Here is a 26,495-nt window from a genome sequence, read left to right on the forward strand (position 1 = left end):
GGGGGGGGTGGGGGGGACTAAAAACATGCTGCGTCAGTAACCTTTTGATGCAAACGAATCCTCGGAGCATCGAAAATAATTAAAACCTGTTGACGCCGACTCCAGGCAGTCAGGTGTCTGATCATTCGAAGGCTCTGAAGATAATAGGAGCCGTGGCGTGAGGAAAGCTTGTGGCTTTGTTCGGATGATGTCATACGGGCCTGACGTTTCCACGTCCTCATCAGCTCGACGAGCAGAGCTGCTTCGATTTAAAATGTGGAACAGAAAGCAATTTACCGCATTCTCCTTTTTCCTTATTGACACATGAAAATATCCACTAATGGGCACTCAGTAGTAGAGGTCAACTTTGAGAAAGCGCCGCAGTCATTAGGTCCGCCACAACTTTTACTTAATTGCCTGGCTATTAGTATTTTAGCCGGCCGCAGTCACTTTGCGTGAGCATCAGAATCATTTTCTTTCACCTCCATAAAACAAACGGCTGGATGAAGTAAATCGGCACGTTCGAGTCAATGTTTCCAGCGTGTTTTCCACACTTTGGGTCACCGTCTGTTGAGGTCATTGTTACCAACTGTTTGTCAAGACCAGGGATGGGAAATCCTGGTCTTTTTGTGCCACTATCCTGCATGTTTTCCTTGTTTCCCTGCTCCAACACACCTGATTCAGTGGTTAAATCACCTCTTCATGTTCTGCAGAAGCCTGTTAATCACCCACTGATTCGAATCAGGTGTGTTGGAGCAGAGAAAGTTGGAGCAAGTCAAACGTTTAAGATGTTTATATGATTATTAATTTTAACTTGATGATTGAGATATGGGAATATTAAACCAAATATCCAGGTGTTTTGTTGTTTTCTCTGTAGATCACCATTCAGCTGGTAACGTTTTTGTTTCTTAGTTTGTCTTGTAACAGGTCTTAAAACCTTTCGTGAATACGCAAAGGTGTTTGTTCTTTGTCGTTTCAGCCTTTCAATCAAATGGAAATGGCAGGAAAAGTAGAAGCCTCAAAACTGTATTTTTTATTATTTTCTTAAACTGGTTCCAAAGTGAGAAAATCTTGACATTGCCACTGTTACACCATTGCATTTTCGTACTACCTCCTGTCTAACCCTTGACCCTAAGCACGACAGATGTAACAGCAATAATGATAGATTACTTGCTTGTTTGTGTCGTAGATGCACATTTCAAAACTACAGCAAGACTTTTATTTACTGCATAACTTCAGTGAACAGATGGATGATCTACAGCAACAGTCTTGAAAAGAGCAGCAAGAGCACCAAATAATGTTAGGTCAAAAATGTTTGTTAATGAGCATTGTCCGTCAACATTTAAAAACAAATGTTGCAGAAAAAGGTCTGCAATATGCATCAAGTATATAATAAAAAATGGGAATAGTTTTAAAGGCTGACACTTGTGTACAAAGAATTTATTCTGATTTGCGCTGAGCTAGGGCTTCACAATATATCGCAAAGGACCACTTGACTGCAATAAATCATAAACTATTATCATTCCAGAACCATGTCTTCATGCTCTGCATGCTAAAAATGTTTTGGCCAATCCATCAGACTCTCACTAGCCTTGGTGCTCACCTGCTACATCTCTTCAGAGCTGATCTGAATAAATCATTCTGGAGCGTCTAATCAGCGATTTAGATCACATTCATACACCGATGGGGCACATCGGCGGTGATGAGGGGTTCACTGTCTTGTCCATGTGGCATACTGGTGGAATCGAACCTCCTAACGTCTCATTGGAGAACCACTGATCCACAGCCGCCCTAATGTTTCACATTGCAAGTTTTTCTAGTATAGTGTATATGCCGTCTTTTGAACGTCATGAGGAGGCATATCAGCGATCCATCACTGGATTCTGTGCCTGAAAAGCAGTCATTATGTTGGCATCTTTGGACTGACACCACTCCCAGTCGACGCCTGCATTTTTGTGGCCACGCAGTTTGACGCGACACAAAGTAGAAGTTCCACTTTGTCGTCGGTCCACGGAAAGAGCTGACTCGTTGGTTTTTGTCGTCAACTTTAGTAAAGATGGACGAAGCGTCTCCGCTTCCTCCCCGTTGTTCAGAACTGAAGGCAGAATGTCTGTTCGTGTGAGTGTCACCATGTTGCTTTTTTAAGACGGCGCCTCGAGACGTGGGGCTGCACCGTCGATACGAAAGTCCCACTTCCACACCCTCCAAACTCACTGATAGGCTGTGACGTGACCAATCACGGTGTAACAGGACACTTTTTTAAAAGCCTCGCATAACTAATTGAAACTCAGCGTATTTCAAAAACGCATATATGAACATACAGGAGCAAGGTAAGAACTACTTGAGTCGACGAATTAACACCCGAAAAATACTAAGGTGTGTTTTTAATTTTCAGTGAGGCAAATATCCCATTTGTTTACATGAAGGGATTAGAGTTAAAAATTGTACTGCAGCCAGCCTAGTAGGTGGCGCTAATAGGCTAGTGGCATGGTGGCCTCAACCTCCGGCTTCTGGTCCTCTCTGTTTATAGTAGATCTTCATGGTTTTTGTTCTTGTATTCACCATTCTCAATTTGTACTGTTGTTTTTACAATTTGTAATATAAAGTCTGTGTTTGTACCCAAAGTGTAAGCATAATGCTTGCGCTCCGTGCCTTGTTTCCTGTTTTTTAAGTGTATTTCAATGACAGCGTTACAGTGCCGCCTACAGGCCTGATGTAGTTACTACATTTTCTGTATTTCCACGCAGATGAAAACATTTCTAGAAATGGTTCCATCTTTCTGAGGATATTTCTAGTAGAGAGAGAGACCAATTATTAATAATATGAAGTTTACAAGTTCTTCTAATGCTTGTTGTTCTTTTAGGTTAAACAATTATTAATACATTTTGATAAACTGAATTTTCATATAGACCAAAAATAAAAATTTGTGCTTTTTTAAGGCCATCTGCTGCCCTGATTTCTAAAAGTCAGGGTCTGCATCAGCTTTAGAAAAACTCGGTCAACCTCTAATTTTTTTTAGTAACAACAAATAAAAATATTGTTTTGGAAAAACTGCAATTCTTTGTGACCAAAGCCTTGAATGGACTGAGCAGTTTTTGACAAAGGCTTATTAACGGTCTTTTAAAGTTTATAAAGAACAGTAAGATGAATAGATTTTAGGTCAGTATTTATTAGTGTTAGCATGAGTGTCTGTTGCAGATACAGAAAGCCCTGCTTGCTTTAAGTGGTCTGTCTCTCTGCTGTCAGATGAAAATCACTCGGTTGAACATTTGAAAATGTTCGTCTGAGCCAAGAATAACCCACGCTGGCCACAATCACACCAGATCTCAGTTACAATCAACAACATTGTCAAGCACAGGTATCAGCAAGTCCAGTAAAAAAAAAAAATTCATTCCTGTGTATGCACGTTTTCCCTGAAGCTTTGCATGGAAACAGTGTTGTGCAAAACTGTTATTAGTTTTCTTTGGAAGACCTGCGGTTGAACCTAGTCATTCTTGTCCTGGTCATATGACTTACTTACCTAGATATTAAAATCTTCTTTGGTGGTGTCTTTTTTTTAAATGATTTTTCTCCCTCCTTCAGCCCCGCCCATCCTTCCATGCCCATCTCCCCCCCACATCTCTGTTTCTGTGCCAGACTTCTAGCATAACACAGATGGCCCTGGCTCAAGCAGCGATGTTAATCTGAGAGAAGGATGCCAGAGTTTTCCCTCGCTGCGAAACACTTCTTGTGCGTTTCTGTTTGCTCGGCCTCATTCTGTCTTTGCTGCCTGGAATTTGTCTTTTAGACCTTGGAAACTTCCTGTTTCTGCCCATTGTGACTCTGAAAGGGCGATTTTGATCTCGTTGTTAAATGCTACGTGCACTCGCGAAGACACGGCTTACCTCTCAGTGTTGGCGTGCATTTCTGTGGTATTTGGCAGTAAGCTTTGCTTTTTCTGCAGATTATTCCTGATTCTTGGGTTGTTGCTGCAGAGCACACAATGATGCCACGACAGTGATATCAGGGTCCATGGCTTTGCTTGAGATTCTGGCTTTCTTGAGCCAGCAGATAAACTCAAGAACAACTGAGTCATTGTCTTGATTACAGATCGTAGATTTTGCTGTAACTATGGATTCAGTCGAGTCTTGTTACAGGGTTCTAATGTGCCTTGAAGTATAGCATATGGTCCTCTCAACCTCTTTTTTTTGTAATTAAGATTTGTATAGCATCTCCTGAATGGTTGCTGATTTGGAATTAAGGGAAATAAAGTTGGAGATCTTTAAGTGGTTCATTGGTTACAGCCCATTTTGCAGTAAGTGGATCAGGACACTGAGGACAGACAGACTCAGTGACTGTAGCTAATGTCATATCAGCGTGGCCCATCTTCAGACATGCCTGAGTTCCCGTGTCTCGCTCCAGCTGAAGAGCTCGAGGGAAAGGCAAACCTGTCGGAGCCACAGCGACGTTCCCTGAGAAGTTGCTCCAGCAGGGGTGGTGGTGGAAAGTTGCCAGTTTATTTATGAGCTTCCTTGTCTATTTATAACCAAGCTCGTTGGTGTCATAATGCCACTTTACACATCGATTTTTAGGTAAAAAAGGTGTTCGCAAGAGAAGCAGCATAATATATGCAAATCTTATCTGAGGTTTAGTACATCTAAAAGCGCGGTTGTTTAAGAAATGTTTGTTGTCTCAAGTAAAACCTGCAGGATGGTGGCCCTCAAGGACCAGGGTTGCCCACCGCTGTGATATAGCAATCGCTGAGATTGCGTTGAGGATACATTTTCGATATGATGTTCAGCCCTAAAAAATAATGAAACACATTTGATCATACAGCCTCAAATGATGCTGTGGTCACTTGTTTTTTTTAACAAACACTATTTGTTGTTTAAAACCAGTTTATAACCTGATGCCAGACTCTGTACTTGCCGTGCCAAAACACTTAGCTGAAGGCTGCAGCTCCGTCTCCAGTGATCATATCGTGATTTAGTGAGAAACTTTCAGCAGTGCGCCTTACATCAGAACAAGTCGGCTACATGACCTCTGACCTCTTTGTTCCGTTTTCCTGCATTAAAGTGTTGCCACGGCTCATTAAGGCTAATAATCCCTTTTGGCTTTTGCATGAATAAACCTGGCATACCTTCGTATTCTGTTCAGGCCCCTGGAGTAAAAACAAGGATTACTTTTATTACACAATCTACTTGACCTCTGGATTGCTAAGTTGTTTTTGCATTGACTGGAAAAAATAAAAGGCTTACTACTTATTGCACTGGTCTAAATGTTATTAATACTTAGCTAATTAAGATGCTGGATCCTCATTGTTATTTAGCTCTATTATGCTTTTATTTTCATGTTAAATATTATTTATAAAGCTGAACTTGTGATTTGGAGGTCTTGCTTTATGCACTGATTTTAGGATGGTGTCTTGTTATGAAATTATTTAATATATTGTTTTGAAAGTTCACATATGGGAGAAACCACTTGCAGCACACCTGTATCGACAAACGCTGAAAGTAAGCAAAGCATTATCAGTAAAACTTTGTTAGACTTGTCTGGTTCTGCTTCTAGAAGATGTTCTCGTTTAGATTAGGCAAAAACAAAAATAAAAAAAGAATGAATTCATCTTTTGTTTTGAACTTTTTACCAAATCAGCAGTAACATTTAAAAAAGTCCCCTTTTTTTGGCAAATTCATAAAAAAGGAATTGAAAACGTGAAGCTACACAAAATACCTAAAACGACTAAGAATAATCTTGTTTTTTAATGCTGGGAATTTTTATTGTGATATATTTAAGTTAAAAACACATTGCTAATAACGTGCATTGGTTCCCTTTAACGAGGTTTTTGCTGAATTACTTCAGAAATCACCTCAGGCTGTTGGTTCCAGAGAAGTTTTTCAAGGAGCGTAAGGATTTCTTCATAATCTGTTTGTTGCTTGTTTTCATTCGGATCTAAAAGAGTCCCGGGATGTTTAAAGACATCTGCCGACTTCCTGCTGTAGGTTTGTTGGAGGAACAGGTCTCAGTCACATTAAAAAAGGAAGAACTTCAGCTGCAGTCACACACACACCGACATCATGACTTCCTCCTGCAGAATTGTGCTGAGGTGTGTGTTGTTGTCCATGCTGTGGAATAGGGTTTCCAAGCTTATTTAATCACCATCAGATACCGCGGCGTGCACGCTTTCCCCAGCTGATGAAACCAGACATGAACAGCAGAGCTTGAATATGGTTTTGTACCAGTAAGGAGGCCTGTGTACTTCTGTGGGAGTAGATACATAAATATTAATGTCAAGCTAAAACTAAATGCTGGAATTATTAAATCAGTCAATCGGGTTCTTGTTTGTCAGGGTAACGACAGCTACTTTATAAAGTATAACTTTCTGAACAAAAAACACTCAAAATGCTAAAACTTTTGTCTTATTTTTAGCTCATGGTTCAGTAACCCTTCCTGGCAGTCGAAACAGTTTATGACTCCCCCTCACTGTTGTGGATGGTTGTATTTTATTTTTTGATTGGTTTTATTTTATTTTTTCACTGTTTGCTGTTTCCTTAATGTCATCATCATAACAATATTGTTCCTAGGACAAAAGAATTGTATCTAAAGTTGCAGATTGACCACACAGATAAGTTTGTTTTTGGACCGATTTTAAGGTTTAAGAATGAGGGATGCATTTAATAGATCACTGCTCGTGTTCTGCCTGTGTGCCGTTCTGTTTAGTCTGGATATTCTGCTGAATCAGGCCTCTGTTCTCCCTCGCTGCTACACTCGCAAAAAAGAAAATAGCCAGGACGGAGTTTGGCCAGGCCACCAAGTTCAACCCACGTTATTTCTGTTTAGTGCAGCTCTCGCCTTTTGATTTATCTCACCTCTGAGCCTTCGTTTCGCCGTCGATCTGCGAAATTTAACGCTCCCCCTTCGCACTTTGTCTCGCACCACCGTTCTGGCGTCGTGAGTCTTCAGCCGTTTGCATTTAGAGTCGGTGAATATTTGTCATAGTTAAGAGAAGATGAGTTGTGTTTCGTAGCACCACAGCTATTCGGCTATTTGCAGCTAATATTATTGGCTACCCAATTATTTTTACAATCTGTCTGAGTGCCTGTGGAACCATTAAACATGATTGTTTGGTGTTTATGCTGCAGATGTCATCGCCAGCTGTCGTGCTGGACACGAGCTAACGCTACCCTTTATCTGCTGGACAAATGCAAATTACAAGACCTGGCTCGCGGATATCCTGCCTAATTGTAGAAAAGATGTCATTCGTCAAATGAAATCATTATAAAAGACTTGATTGACATTATTTCACCCACTGGCTTGTGAGAGATGTTTTAAAATCAGTGAAATTAAAAAAAAACAAAACTGTATATAAATTTTAATTCTGATATATTCTCATATATTATACCTGTTTGTTGTTTGCATGTTTTTGTGGAAAACCAATTTCCAGTTCTGAAATGTTTTTTTTTTCTGTCTTCTAAAAATAGATTTATGATCAAATTCAAGAATTATTATTTATTTTTTTTAAATAACACATTGTTTTCTAAAGAACAGATTTTGTGTTATGCTTAGTTACATAAAGGTACATTATTTATCTGAAAGTATAAATCATTGATAATAGCATTCATCATCAAAAATTCATTAGCACTTAGGCTCTAAACAAAGATGTGATTGTTGCTTGAACAATAAGTTATTTTGCAAAAACTTTTTTTTATCTGTGTGTTTATTTGTTTTTGGGTCAAGTAACTAGTTGCTTGTGACTCAATTAACTTGGATTCAGACAGAAAGGAGATTTATGTTCTATCAAAATCCACTTTGCTAAGTCCTCATAATCACAAATGTCTGCACACATTCTCACCTAAACACTCATGCCCCACAGATTAGCCATTTTCACTTTAAGTTCTTCTCATTAGTACGTTGTTGTTGTTTTTCTTTCTTTGTTTCAAGAAAAGTTGCCAAAGTTATGTCATGTATCCATTTGACACAAATCCTCCTTTTCTTTTGCTTCCGGTGGCTCATTTCATTCATGTCCGAACAGAAAAATAGTTATTTTAAAAATAATAAAAATAACACATTTTACTTTTAAGCACCTTTCTAGCCACCTGATGACCTTTTTACAAAGATAAAAACAGCTCCACAACATAAAAGCAAAGACTAAAAATGAAATAAAAACAAATAAAAAAGTCCAAAGAAACTAGAGAGAGTAGGCTAGCCTGAAATTTGTGTTTTAATTTTGTATTACTTTGTATTTCTTGTCACGTTGTTGTAGATATTTTTTAATCTTAATGACGCTAGGTGTCTCGGATATTTTACTCTTCTTAGACTTTTAGAAATTGAAACATTACTCGTTTCTTTAAATAAGATATTAAAGTCTGAAACCTTGAAACCTAGGGTGCCATTCTGCACAGTCTTTGTATGCAGTGGCTGTATCACTAAAACAGGAATAATAACTACTGGCGCTGCCGCTTGTCAAAGCCTCCTGCAGACATGAACAATGAGCCGCAATTCATCTGCTGGCAGTCTGCTGGCTCACGGCTCGCCCTGCACCAGGTTCTGTTACAACAACAGAGGAAGCACTGCAATAGTCACCTCTTTAAAGATGGGTGTTGGTCGTGGCCAAGCAATTTATTATACGTCCTTCAGCCTGGCAGGGAGAGTCCTTCTTACAGTCCCACACCTGGTCATAGCTAACAAGTTCATAAGCTGAGTGAGACATTATAGGGAAAGAAAGAGATTGCATGCAGATGGATCAATAAGTTCAAATTAAGCTTTCAGACCCGTTTTTGTGTGTTTTACACGTATGCCTTGTAAGTTTATTAAACTAATACAGTCAGAGGAGCCCTGAATTCTCTATAAATCATCTTAAGCAAATGTTGTACACTGTGTAGCAGGAGTTTGTTGACTAAATGGTAGCAGAAATCTTTGTCACACTGTTACTTAACACACGCTTTGCTAATCTGCTTCGTGTTAATGAATGAGGTCACGTTACTCGGGGAATAAAGAGAAATGGGATTTAGGAACTCAGAGTTGCAGAAAGCATCCAAGCAGACGGGGAGCGTAGTTTAGTTCGCTTGATTTGAGCACTGTTACAGAAACCTGTTGCCCTCCTGACACATTTAGCACCCTTGATGTGAATCTCACTCGTTGTAAGAGAAAGAAGCAGTCCAACATCCTTTTAGTTTTGCTGTCGCGATGGGGCTTGGAGTCAGTTGTTTGGTTATTAAGTTGTAGCATCATTTGTGGAAATGAAACATTTTGTTCCTAAATAAATAATGCTAGAAAATAAAAAAACTTTTGTCAGGCTTAGTGGTACCATACCGTACATTCAGCAGCATGTGTGTCCTGGACGCAGCACCGTCCTGTGTTTTGTGGTGATAACAGTTGTGCCCCGAGGTATCCAGCTACTAGCTCTTCAGCTTCAGCTTTGGATTGAAGGGATGCATTGTGTTGAGGTCAACCATAACGCCCATATGAGCCTAAACGGCAGCTAATTGTTAATACGAACCAACCCAAACTGGACAAAGAGTCTACTTCAGGTGCTTTGGTGTGGTTATTGACAGTGTTGCTCATACTGTACGTCCAAATCATTACAGCGGAGGGAGAAGGAAATAAATACTACAATATTAATTGTTTTGCCATGCAACCCTACCAATGAGACCTTTGCCTACCCAGATGTATTCTGTGAGCTGAACATGCCCTTACAGTAGTTTTATTCTGGGCACTTTTTACTGAACAGGCGCCATTAATTAGTCTAACAATGTTATAGCACCATGCAGTATGTTGGGCTGTTAAAATACGTGGTGCCATGGGGATTAAAGAGGCTGCGATGATATGATAGGGTTGTGGCTCCCAACTTCTTTCCTAGGAGCCCCGCCCATTTACCAACAACAAATTTGACCTAACAAGTTGTGGTTTGAAAAGCTCTTTTTTTAAATAAATGGTTTCTTTATGTTGTTGCTGCGCTCGATTGGTCTCCCTGTATTAGCGTCATTCACTGACACGTCTCAGGCTTGTCTGTCGCTCCTTCCTTGATTATAAAATAAACTTGTTTCCATATGGATTTGATGCAGCGTTGCAAACAATGTAACATTTCCCCACCATGTTTGCATTCGTTTTCACCTTATTGAATTATGGTGGACACATTCGATCGGGGCATTCGGCCTGTGGGAGCGAGACTCTTGACTCGACATACCATCACTGAGCTCCTGCAAGATAATGGTGCAAAACCACTCTTCGCTTGTAGTCAGACGATGTGGAAATTTTCCACTTCCAGCCTCAGTCAATCAACTTTAAACTCAAGCCATCAAGTGGTTTATGGTATATTATGTTGTATCCGAACGCTCGCCTTCTGATGTAGTCTGATTTTTGACAATATAATTGAGTTCCAGTTGTTCTTTACAGCCGCTTCTGCTTGAAATCCACTTTGATAGCACAATAAAGCAATTTGAATGATCCCATCTACTAGAACTCACTGTGCATTTTCCCCTAAAAGCAGCTTTAGTGTAATAATTACAGTTTAAACATATGTTTTTAGATTTTTAGGTTAGATTTAAGCTTTTCCTACGTTACTGTCAGCAGCCTGGTCAGCTTGTTATGACAATCTTTGAAGTATCTAATAAAAATAGGTCTTTGAACAGTTTATTGCATTTACTCCTACATTTGGAAAGGTTGATGTCCTCTTCAATGTAATGATGGGTTCCTTTTAAACAAACAGGATGCTATCGAGGCACTGTGTGACATTAGGCTGTGACTATGCTTCAGCACGCAAGGGATGGTGGATTACATTGCATATTGTGCTATCCTAATGAATTCCCACGACTAATACATTATTGTTGCCAAGTCTGTCTACTTTTGTAGGGGTGCAGTGTTTTGATATCTGTTTCAGAAGTGTCTCCTGCTGCTGTAACACTAATAGAGCTGAGCGCACAGATGTAGTGGGTGGCAGCAAAGAGGAACGGAGCTTTAAGGTTCACTTCCTGCTGATGTCACAGTCTGTTTTTTTTTTCTGTACTTGAAGCCCAGTAGTTTGTTGTTTCTGTGTTTTAATCTTGCATTAAAAGCTGCCTTCTTTATTTTAAGCTGAGCAGTTTCTTTATCTGCGTCTCAATAACAACTTGAAGGTGAAAAATGGCTACTTATATTTGCAACTTTGTTACAAGAAGTGTAATTTATAAAGTACCCACGTAGTTTGCTGTAACCGAAATGTGTTTTAAGAGAAAGCAGTTTGTCTGCGGTTTTGATGACAGAAGTAGCATTTTTCTAGTGTTACGGTCTGCAGATCAGTTTGTGCATTTAGACAAGGCAGTGGCTAACACCTTTTGAGGCTGCAGTACGTGTGGCTTGTGAATACTGGAGAAGCCCCAGTTGTCTGCTAAAAAGGGGAAAAAAGCAAGCGAAGAAATGGAAGGGTGTGAGGAAAGTGACTGGAACACGGGAAACACTCTGAGATGAGGGTTATTTAAAGCTGCAGAATTCCTGAGAGATGAGAGGAGAGATGAGGAGAAAGAAAAACCCTAAGGCAACAAACGGTGTTTTGTCTTGAAGGATGAGAACTGCAGTTTCCCGTTGGTTCAAAATACTCCTAGCTGCCCTTTTTTTTTAATATTCTTTGCCGTTTTCCCTTTAAGACAAGTGTCACAGGTAAACCTCAGACCATCTGATGCTCCCGTGCCAGAGACAAGCGCCTGGGGATAACCCGGCCCTCCATCGCTCGGCTCGTTTCTGCAGAAAGAGTTCTCTGCAGAACTGAATTATTCATGGGCCTTCAGAAGAGTGCAGTGAAAATCCCCACCCCCCACACACACTTGCACACAAAAGCTGATAGGCCACATTCTCACACACACCATGCTTTATCACCATAACACTCTGGTCGTCAAAAAATAAGAAAAAAAAACTGTATCGCAGCACATCTTTATTGTTAATTTAGGTTAGTCAGGCTGATTTTGTTCTTTCTGATTAATCTGAGAAAGACTTGACTCTGGTTTCCCGACGACAGTGTCACCAGCCTATGTGTCAGCCTGAGCGTTTTGTGTGTTAAAATTTTTTATTTCTTTAAGAAAATGCAGGAAATCAGTGTCTGCTTGGCTGTACACGAGCAAGGTGCTGGCAGGGTGGGATCAGTCTCTGAGAGCTGCAGAGGGATGGGGTTGAGAGGAAGACGCTTCAGTTCATGTGGGGAATGTTTAGTGATGAAGAAGGGAGTGGTTGATGCGAGGGGCGCAGGGAAAAGAAGGATGGGTTGCAGATGTGGGGGGAGGGAGGATGGGAGCAAAAAGCTAGCTGTTTGGTGCGTGAGCACATGTGTGAAAGAGATCGAGGAGGAAAAAAGGGAAGAGGTCAAAGACGGAATCAGAAGACTGCAGCATGTTGTGGGTGTGACCGCGGTACAGTCTAGGTTTGTTTCCCCTGGAGGGGCTGTGGCTTGTCTCGCTCCTGTCTGTGTCCACAATCTGGGTCTCAGATCCAATAAAGACAACAAATTCTAGGTGTGATTATATAAAACACATCAAAATTTCCAGGAACGACGATGAGCTTTTGCATTTATTTTATGCAACAAAAAATCTTGTTTTAGTATATTCATTACTCAATTTTGATTATTTTGTTTACATTTGTCATATTTTCCAGGACCGTAAGCTGTCAAAAGTTGAGCGTCAGCGCTTTAAAGAGGAGGCGGAGATGTTAAAAGGTCTCCAGCATCCCAACATTGTTCGTTTCTACGACTTCTGGGAATCTCCTCTTAAGGGAAAGAAGTGCATTGTTTTGGTAACAGAACTCATGACATCAGGAACACTAAAAACGTAAGTATTCATGACGGCCGACTCTTTGTAGATAAAATTGAACCTGTCAGATTGACATTTGCTTGTTAAATTTAATTATGTGCTTTCTTTTTACTGTCATTAACCCAAACTTCCATTTATGTCCTTCAGTTATCTGAAGCGTTTAAAGGTAATGAAACCCAAGGTGCTGAGAAGCTGGTGCAGACAGACCCTGAAAGGCCTTCACTTTCTTCACACCAGGACGCCTCCCATCATCCACAGAGACCTTAAGTGTGACAACATCTTCATAACTGGACCTACAGGGTCGGTCAAGATAGGGGATTTAGGACTGGCAACGCTTAAGGCAGCTTCCTTTGCAAAGAGCGTCATAGGTATGAGACTTTGGTGTGAGACTAAGCCTGCGACTTGCTGGAAGGATGATTCAGTCAGATTATGAGCCCTCCCCTCTCTGCCTGCAGGTACTCCAGAGTTCATGGCTCCAGAGATGTACGAGGAGCACTATGACGAGGCCGTGGATGTCTACGCCTTTGGCATGTGTATGCTCGAGATGGCCACCTCAGAGTACCCGTACTCCGAGTGTCAAAATGCTGCTCAGATTTACCGCAAAGTTACTAGTGTGAGTCCAGCTGCTGTTGAATTTACGTTAATTTGTGAGGCATGGGCTCATTAAGTAATTATCCTTCGGATTCCTCTGTGTGTGTTTTTGTGTCCCGTAGAGTAGTGACTCCCAAAGTTGGTTACATTCAACACTAAATGTGGGGTTTTCTGAAGAGCTACAGAACTTTAAAAATGATTACCAACAGCATATTTAGCCTAAACTCTTACAGAAAGTTAAAGTAATATCCATAAATACAGAACAAAAAAAAACCTATATAAAGTTTGGAGAGGGTCTTTGTTAAATGGCTGATTAGCAATGTTTGTTAAATGTTTGTATCCTTCAACAATACAGTTGGGGTCACGAGTCTTTTCAATTTTTATTTTGTGGATTGAAAGCAGAAAAGTTTGGGAACCTCTGCTATAGAGGGATGGGGCAAGGTTGTGAAAAGATGAGGTGTAAATTGGTAATTGTTAATTGTTTTGATTGGGTTTCGCGCAATAAATTGCATTGCCTTCTATGCACATAGTGGTTATCTGAAAGTCAGGTTTTCAAGTTCCTGACATTTAAAAATGTGTCAAAACAATATAAAATTACAGTATGGCTCCATCCCTCCAGCTGGTGAAATGTTTCAAATTAAAACAAAAAAGGAAAATTAGATCCTGTAGCTTTTTTTATTTCTTTGTTAGTTTGCCTCAGCTCCTGTCCTGGCTGAAGAGTAAATCATAACAAACAAAAAGTGGGGCAGTAATTAGCAGTTATAAATACTCTTAATGTATCAGTAATCAAAAAAATCATTGTATGTTTTAGTTAACGGTCTTTTTACACATTGAAACTTCTCTGTTCGTACAATATAACTTTGTAGATTGGAATTAAGAGACGATCAACAAAAAAAGCTTTGTTATAATGATCCCCTCTCAATAAGTCCTGCTGAATTTGTCTATTTTTTTGATTACACTTCATGAAGAATCAACCAATTATTGTAGAAATGATCTCAGACCCTTACGAGGTCTTGGTGGGGTTTTTATACATTTTATTTAGCTAATTTTGCACAGTAGTTGGCTCAGAGAGATTTTCAGCTTAAAAGATTGGATTTGTATTTAAGCAGACTGATCCTCAATCTGGAATATCTTGATGAAGTCTCTAATGAGCCATGTGGAGTCTCAGAGGTTGACCAAACCTCAGGTTTTTATAGAAAGTCTTTGACTTGATGTCCAGTCTCTCTTTCCTGGTAACACACTACAAACTGCTTTCTGATTGGAGGGTATCTAGAGTCCTGATAGACGCTCTTATTTGATGAACGGTATTGATTTTCCCCTCTCGAGACTTATCAGAGAGGGAAGCTAAAAGATGATTGTTTGGCGGGCTGTTAATGCGGAGAGGCTCTCGGCCCCAGTTGTCACGGTCGAGAAGCATGTTGATTGCCATCTCTAGATACCGCTTCCCCACAGACCACCACAGGATATTAATAGGAGATTTATCAAAAACAAATACAATATTATTTTTGCTTTGCACTTCCTAATAGTTGATGGCACTCAGCCACGTAACACACAGGAAAGGTAATGTAGAGGATGTGCACGCATGTCTGGGTTGCCTGAAAAAGAAAAACAGAGGGTAACGCCAGTGAAAAAGGAAGACTTTCTACCCAAAACAGCGACAGCAGCTGCACAAAAATGCACCACAATGGACGCAGTGCGTTTTTATCTAGGTGCCTGCATTTGATCAGATACTCTTTTTATTTAAAACAACCCTCCGCTGCATGTTTTATTTTTTGTTATGATCTCAGTCCGTCAACAGCCTATGAGAGATAATTAAAAAAAATGAAAACTAAACCCGCAAACCTTTTTCTTTTCCCTCCATTTTGTATTTGTCATGAAACCCGTATCCTTTCATTATGTGTTCACGATGTTTTGGTTATGTCCCACTTTCCTCAGGGAGTGAAGCCAGCCAGCTTCAACAAAGTCATGGATCCTGAAATCAAGGAGATAATTGGCGAGTGCATATGCCAAAAGAAAGAGAACCGGTGAGTGACTGTCCCCTTTCGTGTCCGAGGTGGCCCACGAAGTGCCCTCTCATCTTTAATGACTAGTCTAACTTGCTCTGCTTTAATGTTGTGTTGCGACATCAAAGATCTTCTTTTATTTTTTATTTTTCTTTAACACGAGAGTTAAATAAAACAGATTTTCTTGTGGTGGCTCCTTTTGATTAAAGCATGTTTGGGTTCAGTCCTACACCACAAACTGGTAATGTTTTCATGCAACTAATAATGAGATGAGGTTCAAATACTAAATAATTTCTTTTGTTTTTATTGCACATTGTTAAAATTCTGGCATTATGTTGATGAGTCAGAGGTTTGTTGTTCTTTCTCCAAGGTACACCATCAAGGACCTGTTGAACCATGCGTTCTTTGCCGAGGACACAGGTGTGAGGGTGGAACTTGCAGAGGAGGATGATGGGAAAAAGACCTCCATCGCTCTTAAACTCTGGGTGGAGGACCACAAGAAGTTGAAAGGGAAGTACAAGGAGAGCGGGGCCATCGAGTTCACGTTTGACTTGGAGAAGGAGGTCCCCGAGGCTGTGGTGCAAGAAATGGTGAGTGAATAATTTAGGTTGTACAAGCCTCGGGGCGAATAGTCAGTCAGGAAAAAAATTAGTAGGCGAAATGAGGATTTAGATCCCTGTGACTGATTTTCCTTTTGTTTTACACGACCAGGTGACACCCAGTCGGTGCGAGGTTGAACCGTTTTAAAATTCTTTGCATATTTTTGTCAAAAATGGCTTCACATGGTTTTTGAGCTCATTATTTTCACGTGCCACGATAAAAGGATGCAGATTGAGGCGATAACTTGCACTACTGCATTTTTTTTTTTTTTGGTTTATGCATTTTGTTTTTGTTTACATAGTTTTTATTGTTCCTGATGCAACAAAAAGATGGGGGTTGTTTTTCCTGTGTGTGGGAGCAATAATACTTTCTCAAGCCTTTTATATCTCTCATCTAACATTTGTTGACACAGTAAATGTGCTACATAATGGGTGTTGTATTAATACATCTGAGATAACTTCACATGTAGAAGGTAAACATTGTCATATAAAAGCCTTTGTTCCTTTTCTGTAACACGTTCATGTAAAAAAAATAACAATGACACCCTGTATTTCCTTCTAATTTTATTTTAACCAGTGTCTTCCTTTTTATTGTTGTCCTCTCCCACACATCCTCATTTTTGTTCCCCTGAATTCTCTGTGCTCTTTTTGCCTTGATCGCGTTGCAGACATGGCAGACTTAAAGATTGTGTGTCTAGCGTGTCTTATGTCACAACAAAACCTTAACCGAATCCAACTTGAGAGGTGCCGGAATCTCCTTCTCCTGGCTTTTGATGGTTTTGTGCAAATAATGCAGAATAATTTTAATATTTGCAGAAGATTAGTTGCGTAGTAAATTAGTGCAATTTGTGTCTATTTTTGAAAAATGCTTAGAAAATGCCATGTAAATGTCTGTATTATAAGCATTGTCCTTGTTTTTATTTTGCAGATATAAAAAGCCAGCCAGTTCTGTTTTGAACAACAAACCCATCTGATGACAAAAGAGAATAATTTTCCACAGCTCTAACCCCTTTAAATAGATTTTCTTTTCTGCCCTTTTCTCCCTCCACTTGTTCTTCCTGTCTTCCTCCCACGCTCTTGTTTTTAATGCACCCTCTCTTATCTCACATGCTCACTGCTAAAAATATCCTGGAAATCATGCTCTTCCCCCCCTTTTTTTTTTCTTCTTCTGTCAGGTGGAGTCTGGCTTCTTCCACGAGAGCGATGCTAAGACCGTTGGGAAATCGATCAGGGACCGGGTGGCACTGATCAAATGGAGACGTGGGAGAATGGCCTCCATTGCGGTTCCAGTTGATCAGAACGAAGCGGGACACCGGATCAACGCGGCGCCGTCGGAGGCCGTCTCTGCTGGGCTGCCACATGTGGGACAGCCGCTCGTGCTTGAACCAGAGGAGCCAGAGGCAGATCAGCACAGCAGGCTGCACAACCTGCCAACCAGCACCACCTCAGTGACATGTAAGAGATTTTAGTCTCGCCCACCCAAAGACAAAATCTAAATCTTCCCCCCCCTTTTTTTGTGTGAGTGCTTAACTTGTGTGTCTTTGCAGCAGACGGCACACTTGACAGTGGCATGGGCTCTACTGTGTACTCAGACTCCCACAGCAGCCAGCAGAGTGTCCTCTACCAGTCCCTGTTGGAGCCTATTACTATGGCAACACAGCAGGTCTGTACCAGGAGCTCACACACCCATGTGGACCATGTGTGTTCACGTTTCTTAAAGTACACACATACTGCAGACCAGTCGGCACTCATGTGACCTCTGACCTGAACACATATGCTGCTTTCCAACGCCTGAAGAGTTGACGGGTTTTTGGACCTGTGCATTTGTCACAATCATGTTCAATAAAAGCAGACAGTATTATTTTTTAGTACTCTTGATGTTTTCTTTGCGTTGTTCGTGTTTGTAATATGTTTTGCTTTTTGGGTTATTCCTTCATCAGTGCCAGAGCGGTAGTCCTTCTCTGACAGATCGACCTCATTCCTGTAAAAACGGTGAATTGTGGCGGGCACCGCCGAGCCCTGAGCTCAGGACTCGATTGGGAACCGCAGGACGCAGGGGAAGCGCCCCAGTTATTGACACTCAAAGGGCAAACCAAATCAGCCAACTCCATGCTTTCATTCAGTCTCAGAGATCAATCAGTCCCACCGTCATGGTACCGGAGAACCAGGTGGAACTCAGTCCAAGGAAAATCCGTCCTCAGCCTGCCTCCAAAGCTGAGGATAGGCTTCTCTCCCCAAGTGCTATGCCGATGCTGCTGGTGTCCCCGGTTTCTTCCCCCTCTGAGTTCCGTCGCCGTAGTGATACCAGTTTTACGTCACCATTGGAGGCCTCAAGTGAGAATTTAACTATCCCTAAGCCAAGTGCACGCAGGCACTCTGACCTTAGTAGTCTTTTGAGTTTAACGTCTAATCTTTCTGGATTACATAGAAACCCCACATGCCAGGCCTGCCTCTCTTTGCTTCTGTCGAGGTCACAAGATTGCATCCACCACTCCTCTGTTGTCTCGCCAACATATCTCTGTCCATGCGACCTGCGACACCATCCGCTGTCGGGTGGGAAAATGACATCTTCTGGTTTTGGACATTCAAAAGGTTCAAGCGATTATTCAAACTTATCGGTGCTACAGCAGTCCCTGTTTAATATAATCAGCCGCAGACCAGTCCCTTGTCACACCACTCCAACCCAAACCTCCTCAGCAGCCCCGAGGCCGTCGGGCAGGGATGGAGACTGTGGCCGAAAGAGCAACCCCCAGTCCTCTGAGCCTCTCCAGGAGTGTGAGGACAGATACTGTTCCAGAGAGCAGCAAGCTGCCACTGCTGCAGGAGTGGTAGGTTACAGTAGCAAATACGTTGCTTTAGTTCCCTGTAACGGAGCCAACACCTGCTTTGCAGATTTCTTCCAGCCTTTTGGAAGCACATCTTCCTTCTCCTGCATGAAGCTGGACCGATCTCCTGTCTACTCCTAGTTTTGCTGCCTTCATAGGCTTTGAGTACTGACCATCTTATTATCGTAGGCTTTCTACTGCTAGGGGAGAAATGGTGCAGCCTCTAACAGACTACATTTCCCTTCTGATTAACCTTAACAAAAACCTTTATACAAGTGACCTAGATTTTAACATTTTTCTCTCTGCTTTAGTGGAGCAACGCAACATCTGTCTTTCTCCTTAGCTTTCCCTGGTTCGGTGGCCTCTAATTTAAGGAGAAGCGGCAGTTTGTCCGGTTTCCATCCTCTCTGTCTCTCCTGTTTCCTTTTTGTGCCCTCATTTTAGCTCGCACCTGTCAACGCCTGCTTATTGTTGAAAGAGATGTTTTATTATCTCATCCTGTTATTCTTGCATCTGGTTTGACTTTGTGTATTTTGAACAAGCAGACGTTTATTATTGACTACAAATTTCCTCCCAGTGCCTTCTAACTTTAAATATTTTTTTTCTCCTCATTGTCTTTAGGCCAGTTCTGCAGGTCACCAAAGCCAGCCATCTGTTCAGGGCCTTCCCTCATCTAGCACAGCGGTGCACATCCCACAGCAGTACCTTCCACCTGGACACAGCTACCCTGCTGCACTGTACGCTGGTCAGCCCTGCACTGCAACGCCAGTCCCAGCCAGCCTAAGTGCAATAAACATTCAGCAACAGCCCCCAGTTGCAATGAGCATTGCAACAGCTGTGCCACATGGAGTACAAAGCTACCAAGCAGTAGGACAACAACAACAACAACAGCAGGCAACAGCAGCAAGCTCTTTGACTTTTCCCTTGCTAGACCAGCAGATTCCCCATAACTCTGCAGGCTCAGCTCACCAACAGGCTCATTCTGGAGTTCATCAGCCAGCACTTAGCTGCCCTCCTGCATCATTTCCCTCAGCCGTGGCAGCAACAGCCCCATGTCAGTCTGCACATGCTCCCAACACATCCCAGCAGGCCCACGTCCCGGTCAAACACCCCAGTCAGCAGACTGTTCAGAGCTCCTCCACACCAGCACTTTACAACCAACAGATATCCCTTCAACAAGAACAACCTTTACTACAAAATACTCAATCAAGTATTCAGCAGACGCTAAATCAGCATAACCACGAATCTGTCAATACCGCACTTCAGCAAATGGCACAACATCCCACCCTTACGTCTCACGGTCTCCAGTGTCCCACACAGCAACAAGTAGATGCCCCAACTCTTCAGCAGCACAGTCAAAAAGTCACAACGACGACACTTTCAGAGCAGATTCTGAATGTGCCCCAGTCTCAGCCCCATCCCACGGGAACCCCAGTTGTGCAGGTTGCCGCAGAACATCAAAGTTACTTTGTTCCGGGTCTCCCTGATGCCGCCGCTCAAAGCTACTCGCAGGCCGCATCGAGTCAGAGCCAGTACCAGTCGGCGCAGTGTATCACTACTCCACACAGTTATGGAGGAGCGAACCGAGCGGTGTCTCCTCATAACTTTGCAACTACTTCCCAGCAAAACCACACTGTACAAATCAACCAGCAGGTGAGTGTCCAGTGTTATGATCACAATACAACATGTTATGAAGAAGTTAATGCCCAAGTTTTAACTTTTTTTCTCCTTACTGACATCGTCTGCCAATTATTAATTCTATTTTTGCATCATAGCTTTCTCAAATCAGACGAAACATCTTTGTCCTAACGCTCGGCCAATGTGAAACTGTGGTGTGGGTGGAGAGTAATTAGTTCAACATGTTAACGTTGTGGTGCTTGTTTGATGTCATGAAGCTGAACTGGAAACAGCTGTTTTAGTGGAAAATAGATTATTTTAAATATAAACAAAACTAAGGTTTTTTGTGTGTTTTTCGTCCAAATCCCAAATTGCAGGGAGATAATAGAGAAACGGGTAATGAAAGCAATAACAAAGAGTTTTAGATGCTGCATGCACCCAGCCTCTGGGGCATTTATGATTGGTTTTATTTTTTACAAAGGGCTGTAGTTTGAGCAGAAGACACAGACTGGTTTCAGTCATAGCCACAGGAAGGAAAATACAATCCGACCTGATCTGGGTCAGTTGTAGGACAACAGTTCAACTAAAGGATAAAAGCATATTTTCTGTTGTTACTGAGGTTTCTTCCTCTTTTTGTGCTTCGTTCTGAAGAGCATTTCTACTGCTCAGAGCATTTTACAAATTGGACAAGATGGACAAAACCAAGGACAGAATCTCAGCCAGTCAGCTTCCAGTGCAGCGAACCAGGCACTTCCTGCTCTGCAGCCAGGGGCTCAGATTGCTGTCCACCAACAACTCCAGCCCCTGCAGATTTCAGCCTCACTGCCATCATCACAACCATCCCAGGTAATGCTTGTCTGTTTGTTTTTCTTTCCTGTCTTGTAGACCAAAAGCAATAGAGTTACAAGCTACCCTGTTGCATCATCTGCCCTCATTAGAATTTTTTAGATATGATTTTCCTCTTTCTTCCTCTTTGCTTCAGTTTTCCTCACAGTATCCTACAGTCCAGGTGATGGCAGCTGTGACTGACTGTGAATCCTCATACCCTCCCTCCTGCACTGCTCTTCATCCTCCTGTCCCCTCATCCCTTTCTCACATCTTCCTTTCTCCTGGCTATACCGTCTCTGTCACCCCCTCGGTCTCTCCCCTTTCCCCTCTGCACATTGAAAACACATTAGTCTCACCCATTCACGTGTCCCTCATACCATCCCCATCATCTGCGCTGGGTTTGGCAGAACCCACATCCCCACAGCATCAACACACTGCTGCTAGATCTGAAGCGTCTCATACACAGTCTTCATTTATATCGATCCCAACCACCCACCCCGCGCACACACACGTTGCTCAGAGCCAGAACACACACCGTCCTGCAAATGGCAGCTCTCAGCCTCTGATACAGGTAATTATACCAGCAACAGTGAGGCAAATATAGTTTGTGTGTGTTTGCTGTAAAGATGTGGACTGGAATATGAATGGTCGTGTTTAGATGACTCGTTGACTGTAATTATCTCAAATTACAATCGCATATTTGTAATTTGGATATATGCTGCATCACAAAATGTTTTTGTTTGAACAAAATGAATGTTTAATATGCCAGTCAGATTCAATTATGCAAATGAAAAGGAAAAAAAAATCCAAAGTCTCATAAAAATTAAACTTCATGCATTTATAAAAATGCATAACATACAAACACTTTTGAGTGGGATTTATTTAATCACAAGGTGAAGTGATTGCACGTGCTAATAAATGCAATGATATTTATGTTTTTGTCTTTTTATAACAGGTTCCTCAGCTTGCTCAGGTCAGCCATCCTGAGCCGGGCCTCAGTGTTCATCAAGTGCAGTCTGCTCAGCTCACACAGCCCGCAGTCCTCTCTTCACCTGTGCAAAACGAGGCGGACCTGCACACCGCCGCTGCTGTTACCCAGCTGGACAACTCAAACTCCTGCCAGCTGCCCCCACAGAGCCAAGCCCAGAGTCGGGTACGAAGCCAAAATCCTGTGCTGCACTCCTCTGACTCACAGAGAGCGTCAGCTAAGTCCTCTTCTTCCATTTTTCCTCAGAAAAAGCTCAGCACTGTCACAGGAGCTGGAGGTCAAAGTCAGACAGAGCTCAACACGGAGGTACAGACACAAGATTTACTCTCTACACCTTTTAACTCTATTCATTGTGCCCCACAAACACGAGAGCCTACCGATTCGCAGCATTACTGAGCTTCCTGAAAATCGAGATCTGATCTGAAATAAAAACCAGTTAATGTAATACAATACTTCCATAATTATCGTTTATTTTTGTCGTTGTATTTGTAGGATCAGGCTGCTGAGAAACATGTTGGAGGACAGAGCTATGACAGGTTCGTACTAAATACGCCTCAGCTAAAATATTCACAGCAGTCTGTTTGTTGGTGCTTTTAAGTATGAGCAGGTCGTTGAGTCACCTGGTGGGTCAGGGAACAGTTTAACGGCATCTGTTTTTCTTTCTCACACACACCAAATATATATATATATATATATATTTTCAGAATTTCTAAAGTTTGGTTGCTCTTTCATAATATTATTTAATCCCCCACAAATCTATAACCCTGTAAGCTTTAAGCGTGTGCAGCTCAGTGTGACTCATGGCTGATGTTGCTTTTGTCAAATCCTGCAAGATTTTCAGGGCAGAGATAAACCTTAGAAAACCTTTTTTTTTTACCGAGCTTTAGTCACTGAAGGGAGTTAGAGACCTTTAACCCTTTTTCATTCTCTGTTCAAGATTTGTTCTACCCAGAAAAATGTGCAATAATAGATCCTCTTTTGTTGAACGTTTCCAGTGTAATCTTTGTTTTATTTATTGCGCTGCTGATGTGGTATTATCTCACTTTGCCAATTTCCAGCCTTTCGGTATTTTGGGCATTTTTCGAACATGTCGAAACACGTTTGTGGCTTTTTAGTTCCTTGTAGGTATTGTGCGTAAACTTGAAAACACATTTCCAACTCTTATGTATCTTTGGTGTTTAGTAAATACCACCATATTGATGTTGTTGATTATTCTAAGTGCCCTGTTTTAACCCGAAAACCAGCGTCAACTCTGATGCGACGTCGGGACGGGAGATGAGCGACGGTTACGAAGGGACACACGGAAGCAAAGGGGACGGGAAAGTTCGCAAGCACCGCAAAACTGCGCGCACCCGCTCTCGACAGGAAAAGATCAACAGACCGAAGCTTAGCATGCTCAATGTGAGTGACCTAAATGTTTCCTAAGAACGAGCACGCTTGTTATAGTCTGTGTTTAAAAGCGTGGTAGGGAATGTCTGAGTAACGTTCGCTCTCGCTGCAGGTGTGTAACACGGGGGATAAGATGGTAGAGTGTCAACTAGAGACTCACAACCATAAAATGGTGACTTTTAAATTCGACCTGGATGGAGATGCACCGGAGGAAATTGCTACTTACATGGTATGTAAGAAGCAGTGTGCTGCCACATAATTTGTTGCCGGAGCTTTTGAAGTCTGCTCGCCTCAGAAGCTGTCCTAGCGTTCAGAACAGAAAGTCCCAGTTGGTTTCAGCTGCAATGCAGCAAAAACTCTCTTGGCTGTCTCTTGCTCTTTCTCTCTTGTCCAAAGCTCAACTTACTCATTCACTCCGAGCACATTTAGTGACGGATGAATATTTAATCGGGTATTGGCAAAAACTTGGGAAGCTTTCTGAATTGCCGTTTGTGTAAAGAAAACATTTTTTATACTCAAACGATTAACTTAAGTTGCAAAAGTTGACTTTTTTTTATTTTTGTATAGCCATAAATTGCAGATATTAGTTTTATCTAGTAGACTTAATTAATATAATACATTTAGATTAAACTTGCATCTTTGTAGGTTGCGCTTAAACAAATTATTTTAGCATGTTATTTTTTTATGCTTTTCAGGTGGAGAATGATTTCATTCTGCCCCTCGAAAAAGAGGTATTCATTGAACAACTGAAAGATATTGTTGATAAGGCCGAGGACATGCTGAGTGAGGACACGGAGGGCGAGAGGACCTCTGACCAGGGCTGCAGCCTTAAACAAACTGAAGGAGCTGGTGCAGTGGGCGCAGAGGTGAGAGGGAAGCAGTTGACACCTAATGGCTGCAATGGAGTAATCTGTCCACGAGAGCTTCTGCTTGGATACACGCTCCATCCTGACAGCACTCTCTCATAATGACTTTGCGTGCAACCCTGCCAAAAATTCCCAGTCTTGCTGATGTGACATTTTGATTTAACTAAATTTATTTCTTTCAGCTTAGTAGCTGCTTTGGGGGAAACCTTTTAAAATGTCTATCATATTGATCCACGTGCAATCACTTGGAGTAATTTTTTCTCTCTCTTTTTTTTTTTTAAGGCTTCAGAACCCAGCGCCCCCCAGCTAGTCTATCAACAAAATGGTGAGATATTTCAGAATGTGCTGTGGTTAAAATCAAACACAAGTATGTTTTTAGTATTTATAGACTTTAAAATTTGAGAGGGGTGGATAATAAACTTGAGAATGCTTGTAAAAGAGTCAGTTTGTTCCTTTAAGCTCCCCCACTGAAATTATCTTGAAGGATTTATGATTTTTTTTTTTCTCGCTCTGTTTCCGACAGTTCTCCATACCGGTAAACGCTGGTTTATCATCTGCCCTGTGGCTGAAACACCCGTGCAAAACAAAGAAAATACTTCAGCGCACACCTCTGCAGCCCAGGGTATGATGCACACTTGGTGTTTGTATTTCTTTTCCCACAACATCAGATTTATAACTTATTAAACAGAATTTTATTTGATCTGTTATTAAAAATAAGTACGTTATCTGTAAGCCAAACTGGATTGTTTGTACTCGCTTGCTGTTGACAAAAGTACTGCTCAGGCATTTGAATGTGCAGTGTGTGAATCTTTGATTTGGGTCAGTTATATAAGAGTGTGTCTGCAGTTTTTCTGAGGCAGAAAAGAAGAGCAGAATTTTGCCCCAGTTGCCTGAGACCGATGGAGGAAGATGAACAGTGATGTAACTCTTAGGCACCTACCTTCTCTCCTTCATGGCCCTGACTATTAAACTTACTGTTCTGTTCTTTTTCTGATTAACTCTGATCTCTTCTTTTCTCCAGAATATGAAAAGTCTGGCTCATTGTCAGTCGTGTCCAACAGCAGCACAGCTGCAGTGGCTACCCCAGCTGCATCTTTATCTTCCCAGAGCCCATCCTCCTCCTCGGTAGAACCTCCAGATCAAACCACTGGCAAATCCCAGGTTCAGCAGACCCAGCCCTGTGTAACCAAACATGCTCTTCCTGCTGGAAGCAGCGGCCATGACCACGCGCTTCCTGCTGAAGAACCTTGCATCTCTGCTGTGTCTATGGTAACAGATATACCGTGCTGCTCTATCGTGCCACCTGTCTCTCTGGATGTTAATGCCACTGACAAAGGAGCACGGGCTGCTGCTTCCGTTTTATCACAAACTAATCAACCAAACAAGGCTAGCCCTACTGAAGAACTACCTCCCCAGCTGTCCTCCAAACAGTCTGTGGTCCTGCAGCAGCCTTATGCCACACCCATGCAGCCTGGGACCGTGACCTCCCAGCCTCAGAGTCCCGCTCATCAAAACCTCCCGTCGTCGAGCCAGCAGCAGAGCGGCGGACAAGGCGAGTCGGACAGTGACGGGCCTCGCAAGGTGGAGTTCGTCGACCGCACCATCAAGACTCTGGATGAGAAGCTCAGAAATCTGTTATACCAGGAGCACGCTCCCTCCCAGCCTTCAAACGCCTCATCTGAGCCCCAGACGTCCAGCACAGACAGACTGAGCTCCCCTCCAGTCTCAGACGGCCACAGCACTGAGGGGCCGCTCTCGAAGAAAAAGATGGAACCATTGGTAAACTGCAATGTTTGTGTCTGTGATTAGGAGCTGTATTAATGGCAGTATTCCTGAATAGTTTGTGTGCACAGTGCTGTTGTTACAGTCATTTACTGTAATAAACAAAGGTCTATGCTAAGTTTAGAGGCAGGGAAAGATAACAAAATTACATCACCATGATAATTCATCAAGACCTCTCATTTTGAATGCAACCAAATCATTTTAGATTATGAGTCATTCAGGGGTGGATAATAGCTATCCTTACCACACTGATTTAGTGTTTGCAAAGTTTTATCACTC

At 42.0% G+C, this 26,495-nt stretch overlaps 1 protein-coding gene across 11 annotated transcripts in view; it reads left to right on the forward strand.

The window, feature by feature from the left end:
* The window catches only part of LOC108232008 (serine/threonine-protein kinase WNK2), a 40,079-nt gene that overhangs the window by 2,498 nt on the left and 11,086 nt on the right, over positions 1-26,495 (forward strand). For 5 of the 11 annotated variants that reach the window (XM_017409459.3, XM_017409462.3, XM_037977207.1 and 2 more), the window contains exons 3-21: positions 12,574-12,746; positions 12,876-13,096; positions 13,184-13,341; positions 15,255-15,343; positions 15,693-15,912; positions 17,097-17,376; positions 17,469-17,584; positions 17,862-18,749; positions 19,368-20,399; positions 21,015-21,209; positions 21,346-21,762; positions 22,147-22,485; positions 22,672-22,715; positions 23,424-23,580; positions 23,681-23,797; positions 24,264-24,434; positions 24,717-24,759; positions 24,958-25,056; positions 25,456-26,213. In XM_017409459.3, coding sequence (XP_017264948.1) covers positions 12,574-12,746; positions 12,876-13,096; positions 13,184-13,341; positions 15,255-15,343; positions 15,693-15,912; positions 17,097-17,376; positions 17,469-17,584; positions 17,862-18,749; positions 19,368-20,399; positions 21,015-21,209; positions 21,346-21,762; positions 22,147-22,485; positions 22,672-22,715; positions 23,424-23,580; positions 23,681-23,797; positions 24,264-24,434; positions 24,717-24,759; positions 24,958-25,056; positions 25,456-26,213 — 5,517 coding nt within the window. The remainder of the gene's footprint in view (positions 1-12,573; positions 12,747-12,875; positions 13,097-13,183; positions 13,342-15,254; positions 15,344-15,692; positions 15,913-17,096; positions 17,377-17,468; positions 17,585-17,861; positions 18,750-19,367; positions 20,400-21,014; positions 21,210-21,345; positions 21,763-22,146; positions 22,486-22,671; positions 22,716-23,423; positions 23,581-23,680; positions 23,798-24,263; positions 24,435-24,716; positions 24,760-24,957; positions 25,057-25,455; positions 26,214-26,495) is intronic. The other 6 variants (XM_037977208.1, XM_017409461.3, XM_025004457.2 and 3 more) reach the window with 5 other exon arrangements.

This window comes from Kryptolebias marmoratus, linkage group LG8 (genome assembly GCF_001649575.2).
Source record: "Kryptolebias marmoratus isolate JLee-2015 linkage group LG8, ASM164957v2, whole genome shotgun sequence".
In the NCBI taxonomy this organism is placed as follows: Eukaryota; Metazoa; Chordata; class Actinopteri; order Cyprinodontiformes; family Rivulidae; genus Kryptolebias; species Kryptolebias marmoratus.